The sequence below is a fragment of the Haliaeetus albicilla genome, chromosome 4, assembly GCF_947461875.1.
Source record: "Haliaeetus albicilla chromosome 4, bHalAlb1.1, whole genome shotgun sequence".
Lineage (NCBI taxonomy): Eukaryota > Metazoa > Chordata > Aves > Accipitriformes > Accipitridae > Haliaeetus > Haliaeetus albicilla.
Window position 1 is genome coordinate 8,053,521 of NC_091486.1, and position 22,664 is coordinate 8,076,184.

The 22,664-nt window shown below is 42.5% G+C and overlaps 1 protein-coding gene across 1 annotated transcript; it reads left to right on the plus strand.

Moving 5' to 3' along the window:
* The first annotated feature begins 1,120 nt into the window (after positions 1 to 1,120).
* Positions 1,121 to 22,063, plus strand: LCT (lactase). The gene is made up of 17 exons (XM_069780816.1): positions 1,121 to 1,784; positions 3,738 to 3,817; positions 5,079 to 5,162; positions 6,150 to 6,252; positions 6,891 to 6,969; positions 7,755 to 8,442; positions 8,830 to 9,475; positions 10,776 to 12,335; positions 12,672 to 12,940; positions 13,394 to 13,684; positions 14,811 to 15,009; positions 15,729 to 15,931; positions 16,310 to 16,419; positions 18,343 to 18,477; positions 19,574 to 19,797; positions 20,703 to 20,939; positions 21,689 to 22,063. The coding sequence occupies exons 1-17, from the start codon at positions 1,121 to 1,123 to the stop codon at positions 21,895 to 21,897; spliced, it is 5,781 nt and encodes a 1,926-aa protein (XP_069636917.1). The 3' UTR covers positions 21,898 to 22,063.
* The last annotated feature ends 601 nt before the right edge of the window (positions 22,064 to 22,664 follow it).

Below are 22,664 nucleotides of genomic sequence, written 5' to 3' on the forward strand. Positions count from 1 at the left end.
ACATCAGGGAATAAAAAGAAGAGTACATGTAGTTCAGAACAGTAAGCACAATGTTTCAGCAAGCTTTGCTGGAAAAAAAAAAAGTCATCTGGGAATCAAACAGGGTCAAAGTACACAAATTACAATCCCTATACAAGCTATAAGATTGGCTATTTAAGTAACAGCAAATGTTGAGAGACGTTTTCTACTCTAACTAAATAGTACTGCTTGACAGAGCAATAAGTTGCCCAGATGATTCCAGCTATGCTTTAGACAAAAAGCTAGTTATTAAAGGAAATAAACTGGGAGACGGAACTGACTTCAATACAGTTATGTAGAATTTTGTGTTTAGTTGATTTAAATGTTCTGTATTTAGGCAGAAAATGTTCTCATCTCTTCAGTTTTGCTGTATTTGAATGTAGAAGAGTCAAGTTATCTCCTCCCTGCAGCAATTCAGGTAGGCAATCTGTATGCATCCACCCTGCTGAGAAAGCATGTGTTTTCAAGGCTGAAGGAAGGAGTACTTTGGAAAGCAATAAAATGATATTCAGATTCCTCGATGTTATCGGGCATGAGGACGCACATTGTTGCTGTTGCCTGAATTCACATAACAACCAATTTTCCAAGTGGGTAAGGTGCCACATCTCAGATTCCCTTTATGCATCCAAGAATTAGAGTGCAAGCATGCCTCTTGCTGTCCTGCACACCCTGAGCCGTGGTGGCACCCAGCCCCAGGAATGCAGATAACTCTACTCTTGTTATGTTCTGCATCGAGATCTGTGCTGGGATTCCTCTTAAGCCAAAAAAGGCCAAGAGGAGATGAAAGGCATTGTCTGCTTATTTTATCTGCCTCTGAAAAGGAGGCAGGATCAGCAAATGTCAGCTGACGTTCAAGCATAAAGGGGAACCTGAACATCTCAAAATGTTTCTACATGACCTTTCTCCAGCTAATTGCTTGACAGTAGTTTTTGTATTCATCCATTTGTTTGTTCATCTGTTGATTGGAAATCCTGATTTGTTATCATTCTAGTGTCAGGTAGTTCTGGGAACATTTATCTGTGTAATAGATAATTTCAGTTAAATATTAGTTATACTGTAATATAAGTAGGGTGTAATAACTGTCTCCGAAGCAGGGCCAGAAATGGAGCTGTTTTGTAAGACAGTCATCTTCTTTCTGTTAGTCTCTCCCAGCCTTGGGATAAATGGGGAATTCGCTCAGAATTTTATCGCCATTGCTGGGCCTCTACCTAGCGAGTTAGTAAATAGATTGCATCTGCAGAACCAAGTCCTACCCAAGGAAGATCAGGGCTCTGCTGTGGCTGAAGCCCATGATTACCTGTGCCAACAAGATCTCGTGGCTCCTGAGCTGTCCCAGTACTTCTCCCACCTTCGTGAGATTGGGGTAACACATTACAAAGTCTTCCTGCCGTGGGCATGCATTCTGCCGAAGGCGGATGCCAGGAAGGCGGATGAAGCTCAAGTGGAGTGCTACCAGGAGCTGCTCGAGACCCTGGTGGCTGCAGACCTCAGGCCAGTGGTAGTTCTGCATCACCAGCGTGTCCCTGGTGCTGTGGCCACGCAGGCTATGGGTAGGAAAGCCAACACTTTTGCTGACCTTTTTGTGGAATACGCAGAGTTCAGCTTCCGTGTTTTTGGGGACCTGGTTGATGTGTGGCTCACCTTCAGCGACCTGCCGGAGGTCCTGAGAAGCCTGCCTTACGATGACCCCCAGTACCGAGCCCAGGCCTTAGCTGCCGCTCATGAAAGAGCTTACACTGTCTACCATGAGAAATACTCACCAGCAGGTAAGGAGAATGGGGAGAGGGATTTTTTAATACAGCTTTTTCACAAATATTTTGTGATGGGATTAAGTGGCAATGGCTATATGCAATCTCTGTGTGAATATGCTGCCAGTGCTCAGAATTATATAGAAATCCTTGAGTAATGGGTTCCCTCAAATCCCTTATTTTGATAATTGTTTTATAATTCACTGGTAATCGCATTTTACTTGAAATGATAATCAAAATACTTGGGGGTAATATATGTGTGTATGTGTGCATATTTATATTTAGTTTTTTAAGCATCAGGGAAATATTAAATAGCCTGTGGTTAATTTGAGCATCAGAAACTAGTACTTCAAAAGCAATCATAATACTTTTATATGCTTTTTCTCTAAGGGCTGTTATCCCTGTGCTCTTAATTTAAAGACCAGCAGGTGCCCCTGATGAAATGTAGTGTCATACTGTTCATATACCAAACCTTAAATGTATTGTATAATAAAAGTGGGAATAAGACTTAGGAAGAATCTTTTAATTCCTGCTCAGTCATCTCATTTTCAAAGCCTATTCCTTATTTCAAAGTCACTGAAAACAGATTGCAGTTGCTACCATTTCAGCTAAGAGAGCAAGATTATGCCATCAGTCAGTGCCTGTGCTGGTAATCTCTTATTTGTGATGGGTGCAGGCTTTTTGATTCAGGCACGATCTGTTCCCAAGGAATACAGCTTTGGAGATCCAGATCTAGCTGAAGAATCAGGTCAAATTCAACTATCAGCCTTCCACCCAAAACATGGAAATCTTTGCAAATGTATTTAAAAAATCCACTTAAACCAAACTGATCATGGTTTAAAATTACATTTCTCAGTTAATCAAAGTGAAATGATTAACTAAACTAAATAGTTTAGTTATTAGTTATTTAGTTAAATAAACTAAAATGAAACAAAATATTTACTTTTTTGCGTAAAATGAAAATTAATTCTCTCTGTCAGTTACAAATTAAAATTACTCAAATCCAGCCTTATTCTATTTGTTTCTGTGTACAATAACAAAATCATAATAATCAAGCTATTTGTGGATAATAATATGCTTTTGTGTACCTCTTCCTGACCCACAGAGGACAGACTAAAATATTCCTGAAATGTACCTCAAACCATGAAGAAACAAGGCACAAGAAGTCTCCTGAGAGATAATAATAGTGTGAGGAAGTCTACAGTGTCCTTTGTTTGACTTTAATCATTGCAGACACTGGGATTTTTAAGTAATTAAATCTTAACTCTACCTGTGTTACACAGAGCAAGAGAATTTCACCTCTTCTAAGATGGGTACTCAGGATTTTCTAAGCAGCTGTCCTCATGGGTCTGCCTTCTTTGGGCTTGGAATTTCTCTCTCCCAAGCAGACAATCAGTAGAGCTGGCTGAGTCCTGTTTTTTTGAATTTTTAATTAATTAATTTATTTTTAATTCCTGCATTTGTCAAAAACACTTTGCAGTACAGTTCACTCTTTAGAATTTGCCCAGCTTCCCTCCCACATAACCTGTCGCCCCAAATTCCCAGCGTCCCAGCACCTCAGCATCATCCAGCACAGAATGGATTTTAAAAAATAGCCACTGTAGAACCACCACAAAGGCATGAAAATTAAAGATATTACTTATAATTATGCATGGAGTGGAAGGGCACCCACTGGACAGCTGTATTCAGATCCACCTTCCTGCAAGCAACAGTGCTAAGATGTTCATGAGCTGTCATGATAAGACAAGGATTTATTGACAAAGACTCCTTGAACCCTGCCTTTGAATTTCTACCTTCTTCAACTCTCCATTGAAATCCTACTGGGTATTCTGAACTCAGCTACTGAGGGCACTGTCTGATATTCCACATCCTCAGAAATTTCCAACTGTTTTTAAAATAATTGCAGTGAACTGAAATTTTTTATTTGTCTTTAACATACTACCCATAGACTGCCTCTTTTTTTTTTTCAAGGTGGAAAACTGTCCATTGCTTTAGGAATGGGTCATGCCTTGGATAGCGCTTCTTCAGAATTGCTTTCAGTTTCTCTTCAGGTAACACTTTAATAGAAATTATTTCCAAAATTATGTAAATTTGATTTGATTTAATTTGATTTTTATGTACAGGATCAAGTGACTTAATGCAAGTTAAATACAATTTCAGCAAGTTAACCAATTGACCAATTTGGTAAATTTTACTTATTTGATTAGTCTGATCATGTGAAGCTCGCTGATTTTAAAAATGACTTCAGCATCCTTTCTTGACAAGTAATCACTGATTAAGATATATAGAGATATTTGCTCTCATAATTGGCAATTTTAGCAATATACATGCTTAAATGACAAGGTGTCTGCAAAAAGTGTACCCATTGTAATTTTCTTTGCAAGTCTACTTAATGCACCACCAAAGAAATAGATACTTTATTTCAAATAACTGCTATTTAAAAAATCTGCTTATAATGTTAAAACACAGACTGAACTGTGCCAAAAGTGATCTAGTTGCATGGGCATGGCACAACACGAGGGGAACATAATTTCTACAAAGATGATGACATCCTTTCTGTAAAGACCAAACTCTCTGTTAGTAGTTGTCTTCACCTAGAGGATGTTGATGTAGGATCCAGTGAACAAATGTCAGTGCAGGTTTTTTGCTTGTATTCACAACCTTCAAAGCTTAGTAACAGGGTAAGTGATGTTGTAGGCATGGCATTTCAAGGATATAAACAAGGTGTGGTTTGTAGGGAGAGGAAAGATGTTGTATTAGATGAGCTGACTAAACTAGAAGAAAACCTTGGACTGAAAAATAAACTGAAAACTTATCAGTTTTTTTCCAACTTCATCAGCTGGTTTAATAAAAGAATACGATCTATTCCCTTGAACTTGATGACTTGCAGTGGGCTAACGCTTGTAGTTTGGAATGATTAAAGATTTCTGAAGTGGACTTTCCCCAAAGGATTATTGATAAGGCCTACCTGAACCACATAGTTGCAAAGGCTTCTCTGATTAATCATAGACAGTCTTATTAATTCAAAAATCAACCGTAAATCATTAATATTAAATTCATAAAATACTCCTAGAATTTAATTTAGCTGTTTAATTTTTACTTTCTTTAGAAGGAGAGATACAAAATGCATCTTCCCATACAGTATCCAGTTTGTACTCATTGTATTGTCCAGGGCTCCCCTACAGCTGTATGGCTTCTTACTCCAGCAATGTATCTTTATCAAACATTTCACAATTTTATATATTTTTCATGTAATACCTGCAAAAAATACATTTTACTCCAGGATGATTCTTTTCCTTTTCTGGTTTCCAGGATTCAGTAGACTTTCTGTCTCTCAGCCTTCAGTACTGTTGTGGAAGTGAAACAGATTTTTACAAGAAATTGAATGAATTCCAGGTAACATTATGCACAGTGTTAAAATTATAGCAGCAGACAACAGACCGTAAATAGAAGGGGAATTTCATGTTTCTTGATGCATGTCTAAACAGTTCTGATTTGCTGCAAGAACTCGGACAACAGCTACACTAGGAAACAGCTGCATAGTTCTCACTTAACTTCTCTGTTGTTATTCTGACTTAAAAACAGGTGTTCGAAAGTGCTGGGAAGGATCATCTTGGTCAATGCTCATTATTGATGCATTAACGACTGGAATGGCATAATTCTTTTGTCCAGGACTGAAAAACCTTCTCTCTCACATCCTAAGTGGTTGATAAGCTGTTAGGCTAATACCTATACACTAAAAGACATTGTTTTATTCTAGCATGGGTTCTGCAATGGTACTACCAAACTTTGCAACTCCTCCTCAGTAGAGGCAGTGCTAGAAATGTTAATGAGGATGAGTTTGTGAAAGGATTAGATCGCATGGCAGCAACAATGTCAGCAAAGCTATAGGCTAGTACCTGATATTAAAACTCTGGTAGTGAATTGCACTCTTAAAATATGTAAGATGAGAGTCATACAGCAACTGAGTAGCAGAATAAGGAGCTGCCCATATGACTCATTCTCTTTAGGGTCCCAGCATGCTGCAATTACTCTAAAAATCTGAAGTGGGTCAAACATTTATGGCAACAAATTCTTACCAAGTAAACTTTCAAAAAAGGACATACTTCCTTGTGCCTTTTCAATGAGAAGTCGAACACTGAAAGTTTCTGGGGTTTATGCTTTGATTTGCATTGGGCTTTTTTTGGATCAGAGAAGAATAGTGGGTGGTATTTAATGCTTACTCTGTTGATTTATGAATTTAACTTTGAAGAACTTTATCACTGATTCTCAGTCTTCTAGGTACTTCCTATTCTGTGTTAAAAGCAACAAATGCTAAGAGCATGGTTTTACTAGCTGGCTGATGCTTCTTTTCATACAAGTCTCTGACTTTTGGTTTTGCAGAATGTCTGGAAGGACATAGAGGTCTTGGTTTTTAGTCTAAAGTTCCTTGATTGTGGTTCCATGGAAAAGAATCCTTTCATACCAGTAGCTGCCATTGTTGCAGGTGAGTGACATATTTCAAGAAGGAGGAGAGTTTTTAGCTAAGCTCTGCATGGCAAATTATAGAGGATGTTCAAAATTGTCCAGTACAGACAGCTGCTATTAGATGAAATAACTTTATGGTTTCTTTCATAGCCTTCTTGGAAAATTCAGGGTGGATGGTGAGTGTTGAGGGATGGGAAGCAGGAAATCTTCCCCAAAGCTTTTCATAATTTTCATCAGCCTGAAGTTGCACCAGGGGAGGTTTAGATTGGCTATTAGGAAGAATTTCTTCGCGCAAAGGGTTATCAAGCATTGGAGCAGGCTGCCCAGGGAAGTGGTTGAGTCACCATCCCTGGAGGTATTTAAAAGACGTGTAGATATGGCACTTAGGGAGATGGTTTAGTGGTGGCCTTGGCAGTGTTACGTTGATAGTTGGACTCATCTTAAAGGTCTTTCCCAACCTAAATGATTCTATGATCATTTTTTAACATGAAATTGTAAATATCTAATAAAAACCCAACATATTTGATCTGAGAAAAATAGCTATTAGTTATGAAAAGCATGCTTGTTTCTAAAGGTGTAATTCTATGTAGAAGTAGTGTCAAGCAGTCCATGGCATCTAATTTGTGACTAAGTCCATCACTTACGCTTTGTTTTCAGCTATTAATAAAGAAGAGACACGTACGATTGGGTATGATGTTAATGAGTTCTTGGACTTCTCATCATCTCATGTTTTAAGGTACAGGTTTTGTCCTTTAAATCAGATACTGTAATAAAATGGTGTCCTCTAGAAACCTATGTGCAGGCAGACACAAGACTGTTAGTAGTAAAGTCTGCTGTTAGTTGCTGAGAGGACTGGAAAGGAATGCCTTTCTGCTGAGCCCAGTCTCTTGCTATTACAGACAATCCTCTATCCTGCTATTACAGGCAATGTAATCCTCTTCCACTCACTCATCCTTGGTTACCTAGATTGCACCTTCCAGCCAATACTAACAAGTACATTTTCCAAGGCTTCTGTTCTTTTCAAAGGCAAACCAGTTAAAAATAAATTAATAAAATAAAATAAAACAGAGACTTTCCTAGGAGAGAAGCCAATTGTGCCTACAGAAATGTAGATATCATTGTGCAGGGAGATGCTAAGGATTACAGAAGTAGGATTGATTAGTTTTAGCTTATCCCATGGAAACTCATGAGAGCAGTTGTGGCATATGAAAACTGTACACACTGCAAGGATTTTGTTTCCACCTTTGACCTAGCCGTAATGAATTATGACAATCTACCTGCAAAGAAATGCATTAGATATATAGCTCTTGAGCCGCTCTGCAGTTACTTCATTGCACTCCACCTTCATCTGCTAGCAGGATGGCAGTAGATTGGACTGATCAGGTGACAAAGGAACTATACCCTAAGTGGCCTATGTCAGCTGAATGGGAAGCAAACGATTCTGCTGTCCTCTGTATTCACAAGTTCTGTGGCACGGGCATCCACCCTGGAGATATTAACTTCTTTTTATTCTATTTCCAGCAAAACAAATACTCTACAGGAGAACCCAGATGCTGTTCTAGCCCCTCGCTCGTCCTATCAAACAGTTTGGGAAATGTTTGCTAAACAGTCTGAATTGGAGAGGGATTCTTTTCTGCAAGATGTTTTCCCAAGTGGTTTTCTCTGGGGCACATCCACAGGTGCCTTTAACATTGAAGGAGCTTGGGCAGATGATGGGAAAGGAGAGAGCATCTGGGATCAATTTGGACATGCAGGTCATATCTACATGAACCAAACAGCAGACGTGGCATGTGACAGCTACTATAAAACCAGCTATGACGTTTACCTACTTAGGGGTCTTCATCCCCAACTGTACAAATTTTCTGTATCCTGGCCTAGAATTTTCCCTGCTGGCACCAATGAGACCATCAACACCAAGGGTGTGGATTATTACAACCAATTAATTAACCGATTGCTAGAGTCTAACATTGAGCCCATGGTGACTTTGTTCCACTGGGACCTCCCACAAGCTCTTCAGGTTCTTGGTGGCTGGCAGAATGACAGTATCATAGATGCTTTTGTAAACTATGCAGACTTCTGCTTTGCTACTTTTGGGGATCGGGTCAAGATCTGGATTACTTTCCATGAGCCTTGGGTTATCAGCTATGCTGGCTATGGCACCGGAGAGCATCCTCCAGGAATCACTGACCCAGGAGTAGCATCTTACAAGGTGGGGACGCAGGAATAACTAGGATCCTGCAGCTGCCATTGTTGTGTTTTTTTTCCTCTGATGGTTCTGTACTTTAACTATGTTCAAGCCTAATGCGGCCTCTGAGACAACTATTTGCTTGTTGGATTTATGATACTTGCAAAAAATGGCATAGTTATTGGGTGCTAGATGACTTTGTTTTGTTTTTCTATTCTGAAAGCTGGTGTTGATGAATAGCCAGATTCTTCTGCTTAATCCAAAACCTGATGCACTCTGGCTATGATTATTTTTTTTGTCAAGGTTTCTTCTTTTGGATGGAGACAACATTCTCACATGGCAATAATCTCAATGCTGAAGAGTTCTTGTGCAAAGCAGTGTGACACATATTTCTCTGCTTTCTGCCCCCAGGTGGCTCACACAATTCTCAAGGCTCATGCCAAAGTCTGGCACCTGTATAATGACAAATACCGCTCTCAGCAACTGGGAAAAGTGGGGCTGGTGCTGAACTCGGATTGGGCTGAACCCAAGACTCCAACCAACTCTGAGGACGTGAGGGCATCTGAGAGGTACCTGCAGTTCATGCTTGGCTGGTTTGCTCACCCTATATTTGTTAATGGTGATTACCCAGATATCCTGAAGGCTCAGATCCAGGAAGTAAACCAGCAGTGCTCCACAACGGCTGCACAGCTGCCTCTGTTTACAGAAGAGGAGAAGTCCTGGGTGAAAGGGACTGCAGACTTTTTTGGTCTTTCCCATTACACTTCCCGCCTGGTCAGTGCTGTGACTAATGGGACCTGCACACCAAGCTACGAGAGCATCGGGAACTTCTCCTTGCATGTAGATCCTTCTTGGCCACAGACTGCCTCGTCTTGGATCCACGTGGTCCCTTGGGGATTAAGAAGGCTGCTGAAGTTTGTGTCCCAGGAATATACAGGTACAAAGATCCCAATTTACATAGCAGGAAATGGTATGCCGACAGGAGACACGGGGGATCTTATTAATGACACTCTGAGAGTGGATTATTTCCGACGGTACATCAATGAGGCTCTAAAAGGTATGGAGAAATTTTAATTTTATGTTTTTTTAATAATGGCAGCTAGTTATTCTATCACTTCCATGGTGGTTAACTTTAAAACATAACCACTTGCATGGTGGTATGAGGTCAGTTGCCTATTGTGTATGTAGTGTGACTTAATATACTTCAGCCTATCTGGTGTCCAGGTACAGAACTCTCCGTTCTGTTTAGATATGGGAATAGTTTTTTCATATATACAGATAAATGTAGCCTGGACCTTAACGTCAGTCCCTCTGTGAGAACAGTGTTTTTGTAATTCAGCTTCCCTGAAGACGATTTGCCTGCAGGCAGGCTCCTGCCTACCGAGATCTCATAGAACAGGATTGAATGATGTCTTTACTGATTAAGCAGATCTAACTGACAGCATCTGTACTGTTTCAGGTTAGAATTTTTAGGCAGATATTTATACTTCAGTTGTTATGAGCAAGGTTCAAGGTATGCTTGTATGTTTGCAAACTGTGTATAAATTGACATAAAAATAATATTAGTGACAAGTTCTGGACAGGTATAGAGATTTGAGATTTCAAATAGAGATTTGACTGATACTCTCTTGAGATACACAAATCAATACTGTCAGGAAAACTTTATTAAATATAGTGTATTAAATAGGTTGGTGATCAGCGTATAGCATTTGATCTTCTTCACCTAGTTCTCAACATACTGATAGAAATGTTAAAAGAGCTACAGAAAACACAGTTTAGCATTGCTGTTATGCCTCAGCAGAAGTAAAGAAGATGGACTGCATATGGGAAGTGAACTTTTCTGGAATGGGAGAGATTTAGTGCTTTTTTGTAGGCAATGTGAGGAAGGATGCTGGACTTGCCTCTGCTGGTATTGTATGCGCTGTTCTGCTAAAAGAAACTCCCCTGTGCTCAGGGAAGATAGGCAAGCACTAAATACATGTAATGTTTCAGTTTAACTATAGTGTTAAATCTAAAAGTGCACCATATACCTAAATTGATGAATTCTGCTATTGTGCTTGAAAACAGGAACATAAGGAAAGGGGTACCAGTGGCACAAGTGTCCTGTACTCAAATATCTCTTGACTAGTACTTCTTTTCTCATGCATTTTTATCACTAAGCATTTGACCATCTCCTGTGCTGACTGGTTTACTTGCCAGATATTCTAATTGTTTGGGGTTTTTTTTTGCCTAAAAGACCATTCATAGATGTTTGGCTTATCACACTGTTACCCTCAGTTGTGGTGCTTATGTTGTGCTGTGCTGGGTTCAGAAAATGTTCAAATGAATAACAGTGTCTTGTACTGTTTCTGTGACAGCGGTAAAACTAGACACAGTTGATGTTCGGTCCTATATTGCTCAGTCCCTGGTTGATGGCTTTGAAGGCCCAGTGGGGTACAGCCTAAAATTTGGGCTACATCATGTGAATTTCGAAGACAGCAACAGACCAAGGACTCCCAAGGCATCTGCTTATTTCTATTCCAGTGTTATTGAAAAAAATGGTTTCCCATCCAAAGTCTTGGACAGATCTTCTACACCAGTGGTGTTTGACCTACCTGTGCCATCCAAGTTGCCGAATTTACCAGCATCAGAAGTTCCCTCCAAAGCAAAGGTTGTCTGGCAGAAGTTTTCATCTCAAACAGACTTTGAAAGGGACATGTACTTCTATGGGACATTCCCAGAGGACTTTACATGGGGTGTGTCGTCTTCTGCCTACCAGGTAGAGGGAGGTTGGGATGCAGATGGCAAAGGACCCAGCATTTGGGATAATTTCACCCATGTCGCAGGGAATATAAAGAATAATGATACTGGAGATATAGCTTGTGATAGCTACAACAAGGTGGAGGAAGATATTTACCTGCTGAGAGCCTTAGGGGTAAAGAACTATGCTTTCTCCCTGTCCTGGTCTCGAATTTTCCCCAGCGGAAGGAACAACTCAATAAACAGCCATGGAGTCAACTACTATAACCATCTCATTGATGGACTGGTAGCAAACAACATCACTCCAATTGTCACTCTCTACCACTGGGACCTGCCACAAGCTCTCCAGGACATTGGTGGCTGGGAGAGCAGTGCGCTGATTGACCTGTTTGATAGTTTTGCGGACTTCTGCTTCCAGACCTTTGGGGACAGGGTGAAGTTCTGGATTACGTTCAATGAACCCCAAGTCATTGCCTGGTTTGGCTATGGTGCTGGGACATTTCCACCCAATGTCAATGACCCTGGCAGTGCTCCCTACAGGGTTGCCCACATCTTACTGAAAGCTCACGCCAGGGTCTACCACACATATGATGACAAATACAGAGCGAGTCAGGGAGGGGTCATTGCTCTGTGTCCCAACATTGACTGGGTTGAGCCAAAGACACCAAGCGACCCCAGGGACATAGAAGCTGCAGACAGGTACCTGCAGTTTTTGGTGGGGTGGTTTACACACCCGATTTTCAAAAATGGGGACTACCCTGATGTCATGAAGTGGAAAGTTGGGAACAGGAGTGAGCTCCAGAGCCTGCCATCATCTCGCCTACCGGTTTTCACAGCGGAGGAGCGTGAATACATCAGGGGCACAGCAGATGTTTTCTGCTTCAACACCTACACCTCCAAAATTGTAACCCATGCAACAACCCGGTTGAGGCCCTTCTCCTACGTGTACGACCAGGAAGTTTTAACAAAGGTTGACAGCTCCTGGCCTTCCTCAGCTATTACTGACCATCGGGCTGTGGCCTGGGGGCTGAGGAGGCTACTGAACTGGATCAAAGAAGAATATGGAAATCCCCCAATATACATAATTGAGAATGGGGTGGGAATAAAGACCAAATCGGATATTGATGACAATACCAGGATATTTTACTACAAAACATACATTGACGAAGCTTTAAAAGGTACCAGTGTTTTCTTTTGTTCTGTTGGTGGTGTGTGTCTCCTCTCTAGATTTCTGGTTACTTTATTCCTCTGATGAGTAGTTTTTAAAAGTGATTGATATCAGTCTTTAAATATTCTGAACACAATATAAACGTAGTGTTTCTTTTTATCATCTCCTTTGCGTGGCTATTTGTACTTGTATCCTCCAACTATGAAGAATCTCTTAATGATCTTAGTTGACCAGTGCCAGCTTTATGAAGCTAGAAGTGTGTATGTGCTTGCATGTGAATTCCTTGTGGTTCTTTTAAGGTGTGACTATACCACTGATGCTCTTCCATTTGTTTCTGGTTTTTCAGCTTACAAGTTGGATGGTGTTAACCTGAGAGGATACAACGCTTGGTCTTTTATGGATACCTTTGAATGGTTGAATGGTTACGATCCAAGATTTGGATTGCACCAGGTTGATTTTGACAATCCCAACAGGCCAAGAACCCCAAAGCGCTCTGCTGTGTACTATGCAGAAATCATCCGTAATAATGGTATTCCATTGCCGAAAGAAAATGAATTTTTACACGGAGAGTTTCCAAAGAACTTTTACTGGAGTGTAGCAACTGCAGCATATCAGGTTAGGAAACCAAGACCGACTCTTAAAGTATTTGTGAACAGTTAATTCATTTTGGATGAGACACTTGCAACTTTTGTAACATTAGGTTTTACTGTAATTGAGAGTTAGTGTAAAAACTGCTGTAAAAGGGAGGAACTTGGAGATATTTAAGGGCATGGTTATACCGCAGGAATTGAGACAGCAGCATGGGCTTCACAAGAGCCAGCCAACATGGAGCAGCAGGTGAACTGAAACAATGCTTGTTCTGTGACATTGTACTTTGCTAGTACGTCTTGCCTTGACGCCCAAGAGGTCTTACTAGTCTGGTACAGCAAAACCATTGCTATTTCTAGTCTTAAGCTGATAAGTCAAAATATGGTGTGCTGCCACAAAGACTAACAGGCTGAATTCTTTGCTAGGCCAAGACCTAAATTTGGGGTTTACTAACAATTCCCCCCTCATCTTCAATTACAGATTGAGGGAGGATGGAGAGCAGATGGGAAAGGACTTAGCATTTGGGACCAATTTTCTCACACTCCCTTGAAAATCAGCAATGATGACACTGGAGATGTAGCTTGTGACAGCTACCACAAGATTGAGGAGGATGTGGAAATGCTGAAAAGCCTCAAGGTTTCTCACTATCGCTTTTCCATCTCCTGGTCCCGCATTCTTCCAGATGGGACCACCAGCTACATCAATGAAATGGGATTGAACTACTATGAAAGGCTTATCGATGCTCTTCTGGCCACTAACATTATGCCTCAGGTAACTAAAAACAGTGACTTTCAGGTAACTAAAAAATAGCAGAAACCAAGTCTGATGATCAGACCACATGTGTGTGTTTCCATCCACACCTTTCTTCACAGAGAAATTGTTTTTCATTGTGGTCTGCAAAGAAACACAGTTTTTGCATAACAAAATGAACTGGGAATATAGTGATATGTTAGAAATTACTACCCAGAAAGATCACAGTAACCTTACTGTTGGCTGCTTGCAATTACCTTCTTGTCCCTCATGTGCTTGGAATTGGACTCCACAAGGACCTACACAGTGATCTTTCCAGAGACTGAGGTGAGGCCGACGAACCTGTAGTTCCCAGGATCCTCCTTCTTGCCTTTCTTGGAGATGGGCGTAACATTACTGTGTTCCCAGGGCACAACTTCCCAGGAGTCAGGAAGCTCCACTGATTAGCATGGTTTGTCACATAAAAAGGCAGTGACCTCACCACTGCATCAATCAGCTCTTTCAGCACTGTCGAGTGAATCTGACCTGTCCCCATAGACGTGGACACCTGTAGCTTTTTTATGCTTCTACCTGTGGCTTCCCCACTGCCGGCTGTCCCTGTCCTCCCCAAACCATGCTGGTACATGTTGGGAATGCACATGGCTGCACCAAACGCTGCATACATGTGTACACACACCATACAGGGGGCAATGCAGGAATATCTACACAAGCATCGGATCATGCCTGAGCAAACCTGTGCCTTCATGGCATTGCTCTAGACTGGTCCAACAGATGTACCAGCCCGAATGGATGTTCTATTGGACTGTATTTCATCTCAGAGTCAGTGCAGGTGCAGCAGTTCTTCACTGACAAGTTCTTGCTATCACAAGGTTGTGGTGGTTTTTGGTAAAAGCTTCATCTTCACTATCAGGCAGTCCCTAGAGTTTGAGTCATTTCTCCATGTCCTAAAGAAACTGAAACACTGGCAAAAAGCTGTTTTATTTGAGTGCACGAGTGATCACTACAAACTCAAACACCATTAAGGAACAGGTAGCTGCAGATCAAAGCATAGTTTATTTATGTTCATAAATGAGGCTGGGTTACTGCCCTTATTTCCAAAAGTCAGAGTGACTGGTTGAGTCCTTTCTCTTGCTGTCTTTCCCCACAGGTAACTCTCTATCATTGGGACCTCCCACAGGCACTGCAGAATGTCGGTGGGTGGGAGAATGATACTATCATTCAGAGGTTTAAGGAATATGCTGAGGTCCTTTTCCAGAGACTGGGAGATAAAGTGAAATTTTGGATAACCCTCAATGAACCCTACAACACTGCATATTGTGGCTATGGCGTTGGCACAGCTGCTCCAGGTAAGACTGCTCAGACAGGTAACACATAACCTCAGAGCCTTCATGGCACTGTAGACACAACTCTGTTTTATGCTCCAGCAGAGTAGATGCTAGGGGCTTTCAAAGGTAGAGCAAGGAAGACGGTGTGGTGGGGATAAATGGGGTTTGGACTGCTGGGATGTGGTGAACAGGTCCTTCTTTCACTTTGCCTGTCCCCTCCGAGACCCATCCTCCTTCTTCCACTCCTCTAATCCACCCCTCCTCTGCAACCTCGGGATTACACTTGCTGTCTGGAGCAGACCCCATTTCTAGACCAGCTCCGGGGACTGTGGAGAAGGGTTAGGGCTGGAGGAGGGCTAAGCTCATCTGTAGGGTAGAAGCAAAGGAAGGAGAGGGATGGGAGCTGGCCTGAACACGCAGCTTTCTGCTGTCCATACTGGCAGCAGCAGCCTGTTGCTGGGGCTGGCAGCCCTGCACAGGCAGAAAGCTGAACCAGCCTGTGTCCCGCTGCAGGGGGAGGAAGGGGCAATGTGGGGTCCTGCACAGCCTGCCCACTGCAGCTGCACCTTCAGCTGTCTCTGCTGAAGCAGTGATTTCAGCCCAGGGCTGGGCCCAAGGACACCAGGTGCTGCACGTTTATTCGTAGCAGGCAGTTCTGGGTGTTGTGTTAATCTGGAAAGGAGCCGAGGAGAAAGCTGGGAACTGCTGCTCCACTGTCTGTGCTCTCACCGTCTCTGCAGGCATCTCTGTTCGGCCAGGGCGAGCCCCCTACGTGGTGGGGCACAACTTAATAAGGGCCCACGCAGAAGTCTGGCACCTCTACAATGAGACCTACCGGGCAAAACAAGGAGGATTAATCTCTATCGCCATCAACTCTGACTGGGCAGAACCAAGGAACCCACACAACCAGGAGGACATCGAAGCTGCCGGACAATACTTGCAGGTACAGAGACACCTGGTCACAGCTCTCCCTGCTGCCCCAGGGTTTGTTCATGCTGGCACCCTCTCTCTGGGTGCTGGAGATGCCCAGAACCCAGGTCAGCATCTCACTGAAAGAAAAGGATGAGCCAGAGGCATCACCGCGAGAAAATGTATCACCCTTTTTTGGCTGATCAAGTGTGCAACAGAAATGAGACAAAATATGGTTGCAGTGACAAAAGCTTATTAAATTTACTGCCATTATATGGGCATCCCTGGCTATCTCCATGTGCCTGTTCACTATAAATTCAGGTACTAGCTATAAAGCACCAAATGAAGGAGAAATGGTTAAATCCCTTGTTTTGATACATAATTTATCCTTTTCCCTTATTTCCTGTCTTAGTTTCTTCTAGGTTGGTTTGCTCATCCCATTTTCAAAAATGGTGATTATAATGAAGTGATGAAAACGAGGATTCAGGAACGCAGTCTGGCTCAAGGTCTGAACCGGTCCCGGTAAGAGCCCAGGCACTTGCTGTGCTGAAACCTGCTTTTCTGATAGAAGTGGTAAACTTCAATGATTCTGTTGCAATGTTACTATAAAAATCTTACTGTATACTCACAGAAAAACTCTAGCGTACATTTTGCCTGTTCCCAGTCTTCACCTCTCTTGCAAACTAAATTTACTAATGTAACCTATCTTTGGGGTCATAAGTTGGCAGCTCAGAGTGACATAGTAAACGTTCTGTATTAGGCACAGTGCTTTACCTGACAACCATGGTAAATGTGTTTTAACTTTTCTTAAAACTGTGTACTGAACTCGAGCACTGAGAACTCATTGGTTCCTCTGAATTACATTTCTTATTTTCCATTACCGTTAATTATTCTTAATGTTATTGTAGTAGCAGTGCTCCATCATGAATGTTTTTCCTTTTCTCTCCCTTTTGAGGCGCATATAAAGAAAGCACTTTTCCCCCTCTTCACTTTAATAGCAATTTAATGGGGTATATTAGAACTGGGGCTGTTCCTGATCATTCCTCTCTGAAAATGTGAAAGACCACTTGTTTTGAAATGAGGGAGATGGTGGAAGAGGCGGTGTGTGCTCTGCAGCAAAGGCAGGTCTCTTCAGGATTTGAGTTATGCTTTTATATGTGCCTAAAACACTTGTATTCTTAGGCACTTTTTTTGACATGTTATTTCTTTGGCAATTGCTGCCATTAATAAGAGAGCAAAGTCACGCGTGTTGCTTTATGAGATAACGTGCCCAAGCATCTCAATCTGTTGAAGAAGTCCTGTCCTCAGTCTAAGACTGCAAACTTTCAAGCACCACCAAATTGCCAGGAGCACTGGCTGCGTTTTCAGCAGGGCTTGCCTAGGGACCTAATTCCCAGAAGAACCTTCTCCCTCTTCTGGCTAAGAGAGAGCTGAAACCTCGCTCCTTGTTCCAGGGTACCCTGGATGTCCCTGACTTGGTTTCTTACTCTGTGTAGACTGTGTAGGGCTGCAGATCCCAAACGGGGGTGTTCTTCTCTGAGAAGGCTTCCCTTTTGAAGGGAACCGAGCATTTTGGGATTAAATAGTAGAGTCCACACACACACAGAGCCTCGTTCCCAGTTTCTCCTGGGTTTTCCCATGTTCTTCCAGAAGGATCACAGTACCTCCCCTTGTGCTTGTGGTGCTGGTACCAGCGATAACCAGCATTACACATGGAGCATGTTCAAAGTGTGGATCTTGGGGAGAAAGCGCAGAAGTTTTTATTGTTTCCTGTGTCGAAGCCAGAGTTTATGAGACAATGCTGTTATTAGCCTCTGCCATGACCTACCAAGTACTACTACTGCCACGCAGAGAAGAGCTCTTCTTGTAGCAGATGCCTGCTCCCCTGCTCCTGTGAAGCACATCTTAGCACAGATGGCTGTCTGCACCTTGAGTGCGTGCAAGCGGTAGTACAGTGTTTTGAGGGGGCTTTTGTGACAGCTCCCCTGAGCAGGGACAGGACCCCCTGGATGTCACTGCCTGCTAGGAGGCACCAGTTCATGCTTCCCTCTGTCAGAGCTGGTCATGCTCTTGCAGGATGGTGGGCTGAGACAGGTCACTGGCAAACACCGCAGCTCTGGGTCTCCATAGGGGTGTGGTGAGTACATGATAACCAAAATGATTGTTGCTGGTTCCTCCCAATGCGTTCCTCACTAGGCATGCACTGTTTCTTGTCTTATAAAGCAGGATGACGGTCAAACTTCTCGTTTGACCATGAGCAGGACCTCTAGCCATCAGGTGTCTCTCTTCTGGCCAGTGAAAGGTCTGTTCCTCTCTCGGAGAATGTTAGAGCAGGCGGCATGAATTATACAACAGGACTGGGGAGGGGTAGAAGCAAAGGAAGGGGAAATGCTGAGAAGACTTACATTTTGAGGGGTTTATGCTTTTCTCTGTTTTCTATTGCAGACTTCCAGAATTTACTGAAAGTGAAAAGCAAAGAATTAAAGGCACCTATGACTACTTTGGTCTAAATCATTATACTACAGTTTTAACATACAACATAAATTATCCTGCTGGTGTTCAGTCGTATGACTCTGATAGGTAAGAGATGAATGTAAATTATTGGTCAAGTAAAATACGCACACCTGGAGTCTGGGCCAACTAAGCAGTGTAAACTGATAGGAAATAAAGGTGTGAGACAGGTATTTTAAGCTGTTGCAACCAATACTAGGGAAAATATCCCCAAAGAGTACCTTGTGGTGCTGTTAAAAAGTCCAGCAACAGCCCTTTTTTTTTTTTTTTTTTAACAAACCTGATGACAAATGTGAATGTTTAAAACAGGACAAAGAAAATTAGAGGATCTGCTAAAGGAAGGAATCTGCACTTTTGAGTCTCCCAAAGGTTTGGGATCAGCTGTATACAGTATTATTTACTGTATTACCTGCCCCCAGTCTGCAGTTTGAACTGCTAGATTATCCTGGTTTATGGATACTGCTCCATTTGCTGTTGAACAGTTGTTAGTTCCCTCACCACATTGGGTAAATGTAAGTTCAAAGCCTAAATAGCTAAATCACTTAATGGTTAAGTATACAGAAGTAAGTCAAGATTTTTATTTGGATACCAATTTCTTTCCCCAACTTCAAAAGGTAAACAATAGGACCTTACTAGTTTTTCTGATGAGAATTAAGGTAGCAGTGGGACTACGCATGGGGGTGAACATAGGCTGTTTTCTGAAACATTTCCACAGAGAATATATGAAATTATTATAACTTCCTTTTGCTGCTGCATCCCAGCCCCTGTGGTTTAGCCCCATAGCAGGACACTGGGCTCAGTCTTGCATTCCTGTACGTAGGTGTAAATGGCAATTTTGTGTGCTCAAGCACTGCATTATATGTATGTTGAACAGTAGAAATGGTGTCAAAGTACAAGGATCTGGAGCTAACATCACATCCTCAGCCATAGTTGATTTAAGCATAATACGATTGTAAAGCAAAGTATGAGAAGTGTTTTCTAGAGGCTTGTGAGCACCAGCACCCCCTCAGCCTGCTGTGCTTTCGCCAGCTTGTCCCAATGTCACCGCTGGTTCAGTTTCCTGCATTGCTCAGCGCCTTATTTCTCAGCCCTGCAGCAATGGGGTGCCAGGCAGAGCGGCAGGCACTTGGGACTGGTCCCTTGATCACTATGTCCTCCTCCGCAGGGGTGTAGCTTCAGTAACCGACCGCAGCTGGCTGAACTCCGGTTCCGTATGGCTAAAGGTGACACCCTTTGGTTTCCGAAAGCTCCTGAGATGGATAAAGGAAGAGTACAACAACCCTCCGATTTACGTGACTGAAAATGGGATCTCAGAAAGGGGAGCCTTAGACTTGAACGACACTTGGCGAATGCATTACTATCGAAGCTACGTTAACGAAGCACTGAAAGGTAGGAATGATTATTTAAATCTGATCATCCACATGTCTAGAGAGCAGCAGTGTCCTGCCAGAAGACTGACATGTATGAAGCAAGTTGTGAAGAGCTGAAAGACCACTGCCATCACACTTGCCAGTTACGCACTCACCTGGGTTTACTCTGTATCCGCTTCTGAGAGCCTTTGGGTTTAGCAGAAACTGCCCATGGATAGCCACAGCTTTGCAGGGAAAGGTTAGCTAAAGGAAGAACAAACCCTGGGTTTAGCAGGGTAACTGCAGCTTCCTTGTATAGCTGCATCTGGCAAGAGCAGGTACTACTACCTGACAAATACCTGTTTTGACTTCTGCTGTGTCTAAAAACTGCATCTTTTTAAAAAAACAGAAAAAAACCAAACCCTGAAGTGGTTTCAATTACAGCAGTGTCAGGCAACATCAGGGAAGGGCTTTTCTTCAGTTTGCTTCTCTGAGGTACTGGGAACTGGCAGCCAGATGTTCAGAAAGTGGTTGTTTACTGCCTTTTAGCAGCAAGGCCCCACATTTGAAACACTGTTTGCATTATCGATGGCTTGTCTTCTCTGTTCCTAACCCTTTGTTTATTGGACAAAACCTTTGATTCTTGGAGCAGAGGAAAGCGGCCTCCAACACTGGCAGGCTGACTGAGCTACCCTGGTTGCTCGTTAGCTGTAACTTGGCAGTTGAACTACCCCAAAGCAACTGAGCTAAGGCAACACGCAAGAGAAGTGGGAGCAGGGGAGACGGCAAAAACCAGTGAGACCAAAGTGGCAATAACCTCACTGTGCTCAGCACCCTGTTGCTGTGTAGTGTCCCTGAGCATCTTTGTGCCACTGCTGGCCTAGCGGTGACACCTCCCGTCACCCGGCTGCACAACTAACCTGTTCCCTCTGGTCCTGGTCACAGCTGTTGTGCTCGATGGCGTTGACTTACGAGGCTACACCGCGTGGACACTGATGGACAACTTCGAGTGGGCAGTGGGCTTTGATGAAAGGTTTGGGCTCTATCAAGTGAATTTCACAGACCCCAACTTGCCGCGGCGCCCCAAAGCCTCTGCCAGGTATTACTCGCAGATCATAAACTGCAACGGGTTTCCAGACCCAGCAATGGGCCCACATCCCTGTCTGGAACTGGAGCCTGAAGGTAAGCGATGCAGCAGAAATCGTGTTTTTTTGTGTGTGTGTGTGCATCCAATTCTAATCCTGAAAGATTTCCATAATCTGTGGTTTTCAAAGACACCAACATTTTCTGCAGTATTCTTTTTAAGGGCTCCAGTAGTGCACTGATTAATCATCAGTCTTTGTTATGACTGAAGACAGTCATGTGGAATTATGTCACTTCTATATGCAAAACCAGAACAATGACTAAATTTTGTGTGATAGCACCTTGATACGTGCCTGCCTCCAAAATGCAGCAAAGTTACTCCATTCTACTTCTCTCTGATTAACAGAACTGCCTAAGACATTTTCCAAACCACACACATTCAGTATTCCCACACTATTTTTTCTAAACAATTTTGAATACTTTATATGAATCAGTGTTTTGGGTAAGCCTTTAGAAATGCTCTTTTGTCATTTACATTTTCTGAACTAGAGGAGTACACTGAAACACAACTGTTCTTAGTGTAGGGTTCTGGAGATGACCATGGCTGCTAGAGAATACTCACCTCTCCTGGACTGTCAAGAATTGCACTATCAGCCTCAGCTGTGCCTTTACTTTGAGCTAAAATTGTGTCAGTCACTGATCCCACAGAATTACAGCTACTGCCAGAGTACAGAATAGCAATAGTGAAAGCCTTGTAGAGGCAGGAAGCAGCAATGCACACACACACCCCCCAAACAGTTCACCCCAGGCTGTGTACTAATACTTTCTTATTGTTTTCCCATGGACAGTGACACCAACAGACACCACACCAGGACTGGATGACAGCGTGCGCTTTTTGGGATTAGATTTAACAGCACAAAATGCAGAAATAGCACTGTATGTGCTTTTTGTTCTTTCAGGAGTTGGAGCGTTGGGCTTGGCTCTTTTTGCATACAAGTATGGAAAATTATCCAAAAGATCCCATAAACAGTCACACATGGAACTTAGTAAACTCTGAAGTCTCCACTTGCTAAAGGGTTTGTTTGTTTTGTATTAAAAGTCTGTAGCACCTGGAAAAGAAACCTAGTGCTTGTACTACTGCAACTTGGCGTCTTGCCTTAGAGGTGGCTTCCCATCATTGTGGTGTTTGCTTACCAACTTTAAAATACAAAAGAAAAAAAATTTCCATGGTAACTGTCTCTTTTCTCCCCATGTACTATTGATTTCTTAAAGACGAAAGTAAAATTGCTTGTTCCTATCTGCATAAGGATTCTGAACTTGACCTTTCATCTGTTCTTGCTTCACCCTCTCCGCTTGGATGATGCAGGTCTCTTCAAGTTTATCTGCGAGCAGCCCTCTAGAAGCTCTACTGCTTCTCAATGGGTTTAAGACAAATTAGTCTGTTCTATTGCAGCTACTGTATGGATTTTTTCCCCCTTTCATTTATTTCATATACATTATGTTTTGAATTATGTATCTCAAGTTATTAAAAAAAAAAACAGAAATGGCCCCAAGTCTATGCCTTCACATTTGAACAGAGTGTGATTGATACTTAATTAAACCTCCTTTAAAATAGGAATCAGAAGCAGCACAGAACACCTGTAATATGCAGGTCTCTAACAAACACCAAGATGCACAGTACTTGGTGTGGGGGAGGGAAGGCTGATATCCTATGACCCTTCCTCCAAAATAAAAGCTTCCAGGCTCTTGTGTTGCAGGCCCCTGCTAACAACATTTCTACTTTATGTGATAAAGACCCACCTTTTTTCTTCCTGTACCATTGTC

Coding starts and splice junctions, on each gene's coding strand:
- LCT (XM_069780816.1), top strand. CDS start 1,121: ATGGAGCTGTTTTGTAAGACAGTCATCTTCTTTCTGTTAGTCTCTCCC. Junction 6,253..6,890: donor AGTAGCTGCCATTGTTGCAG/GTGAGTGACATA, acceptor CTTTGTTTTCAG/CTATTAATAAAGAAGAGACA. Junction 6,970..7,754: donor TCATCATCTCATGTTTTAAG/GTACAGGTTTTG, acceptor TTCTATTTCCAG/CAAAACAAATACTCTACAGG.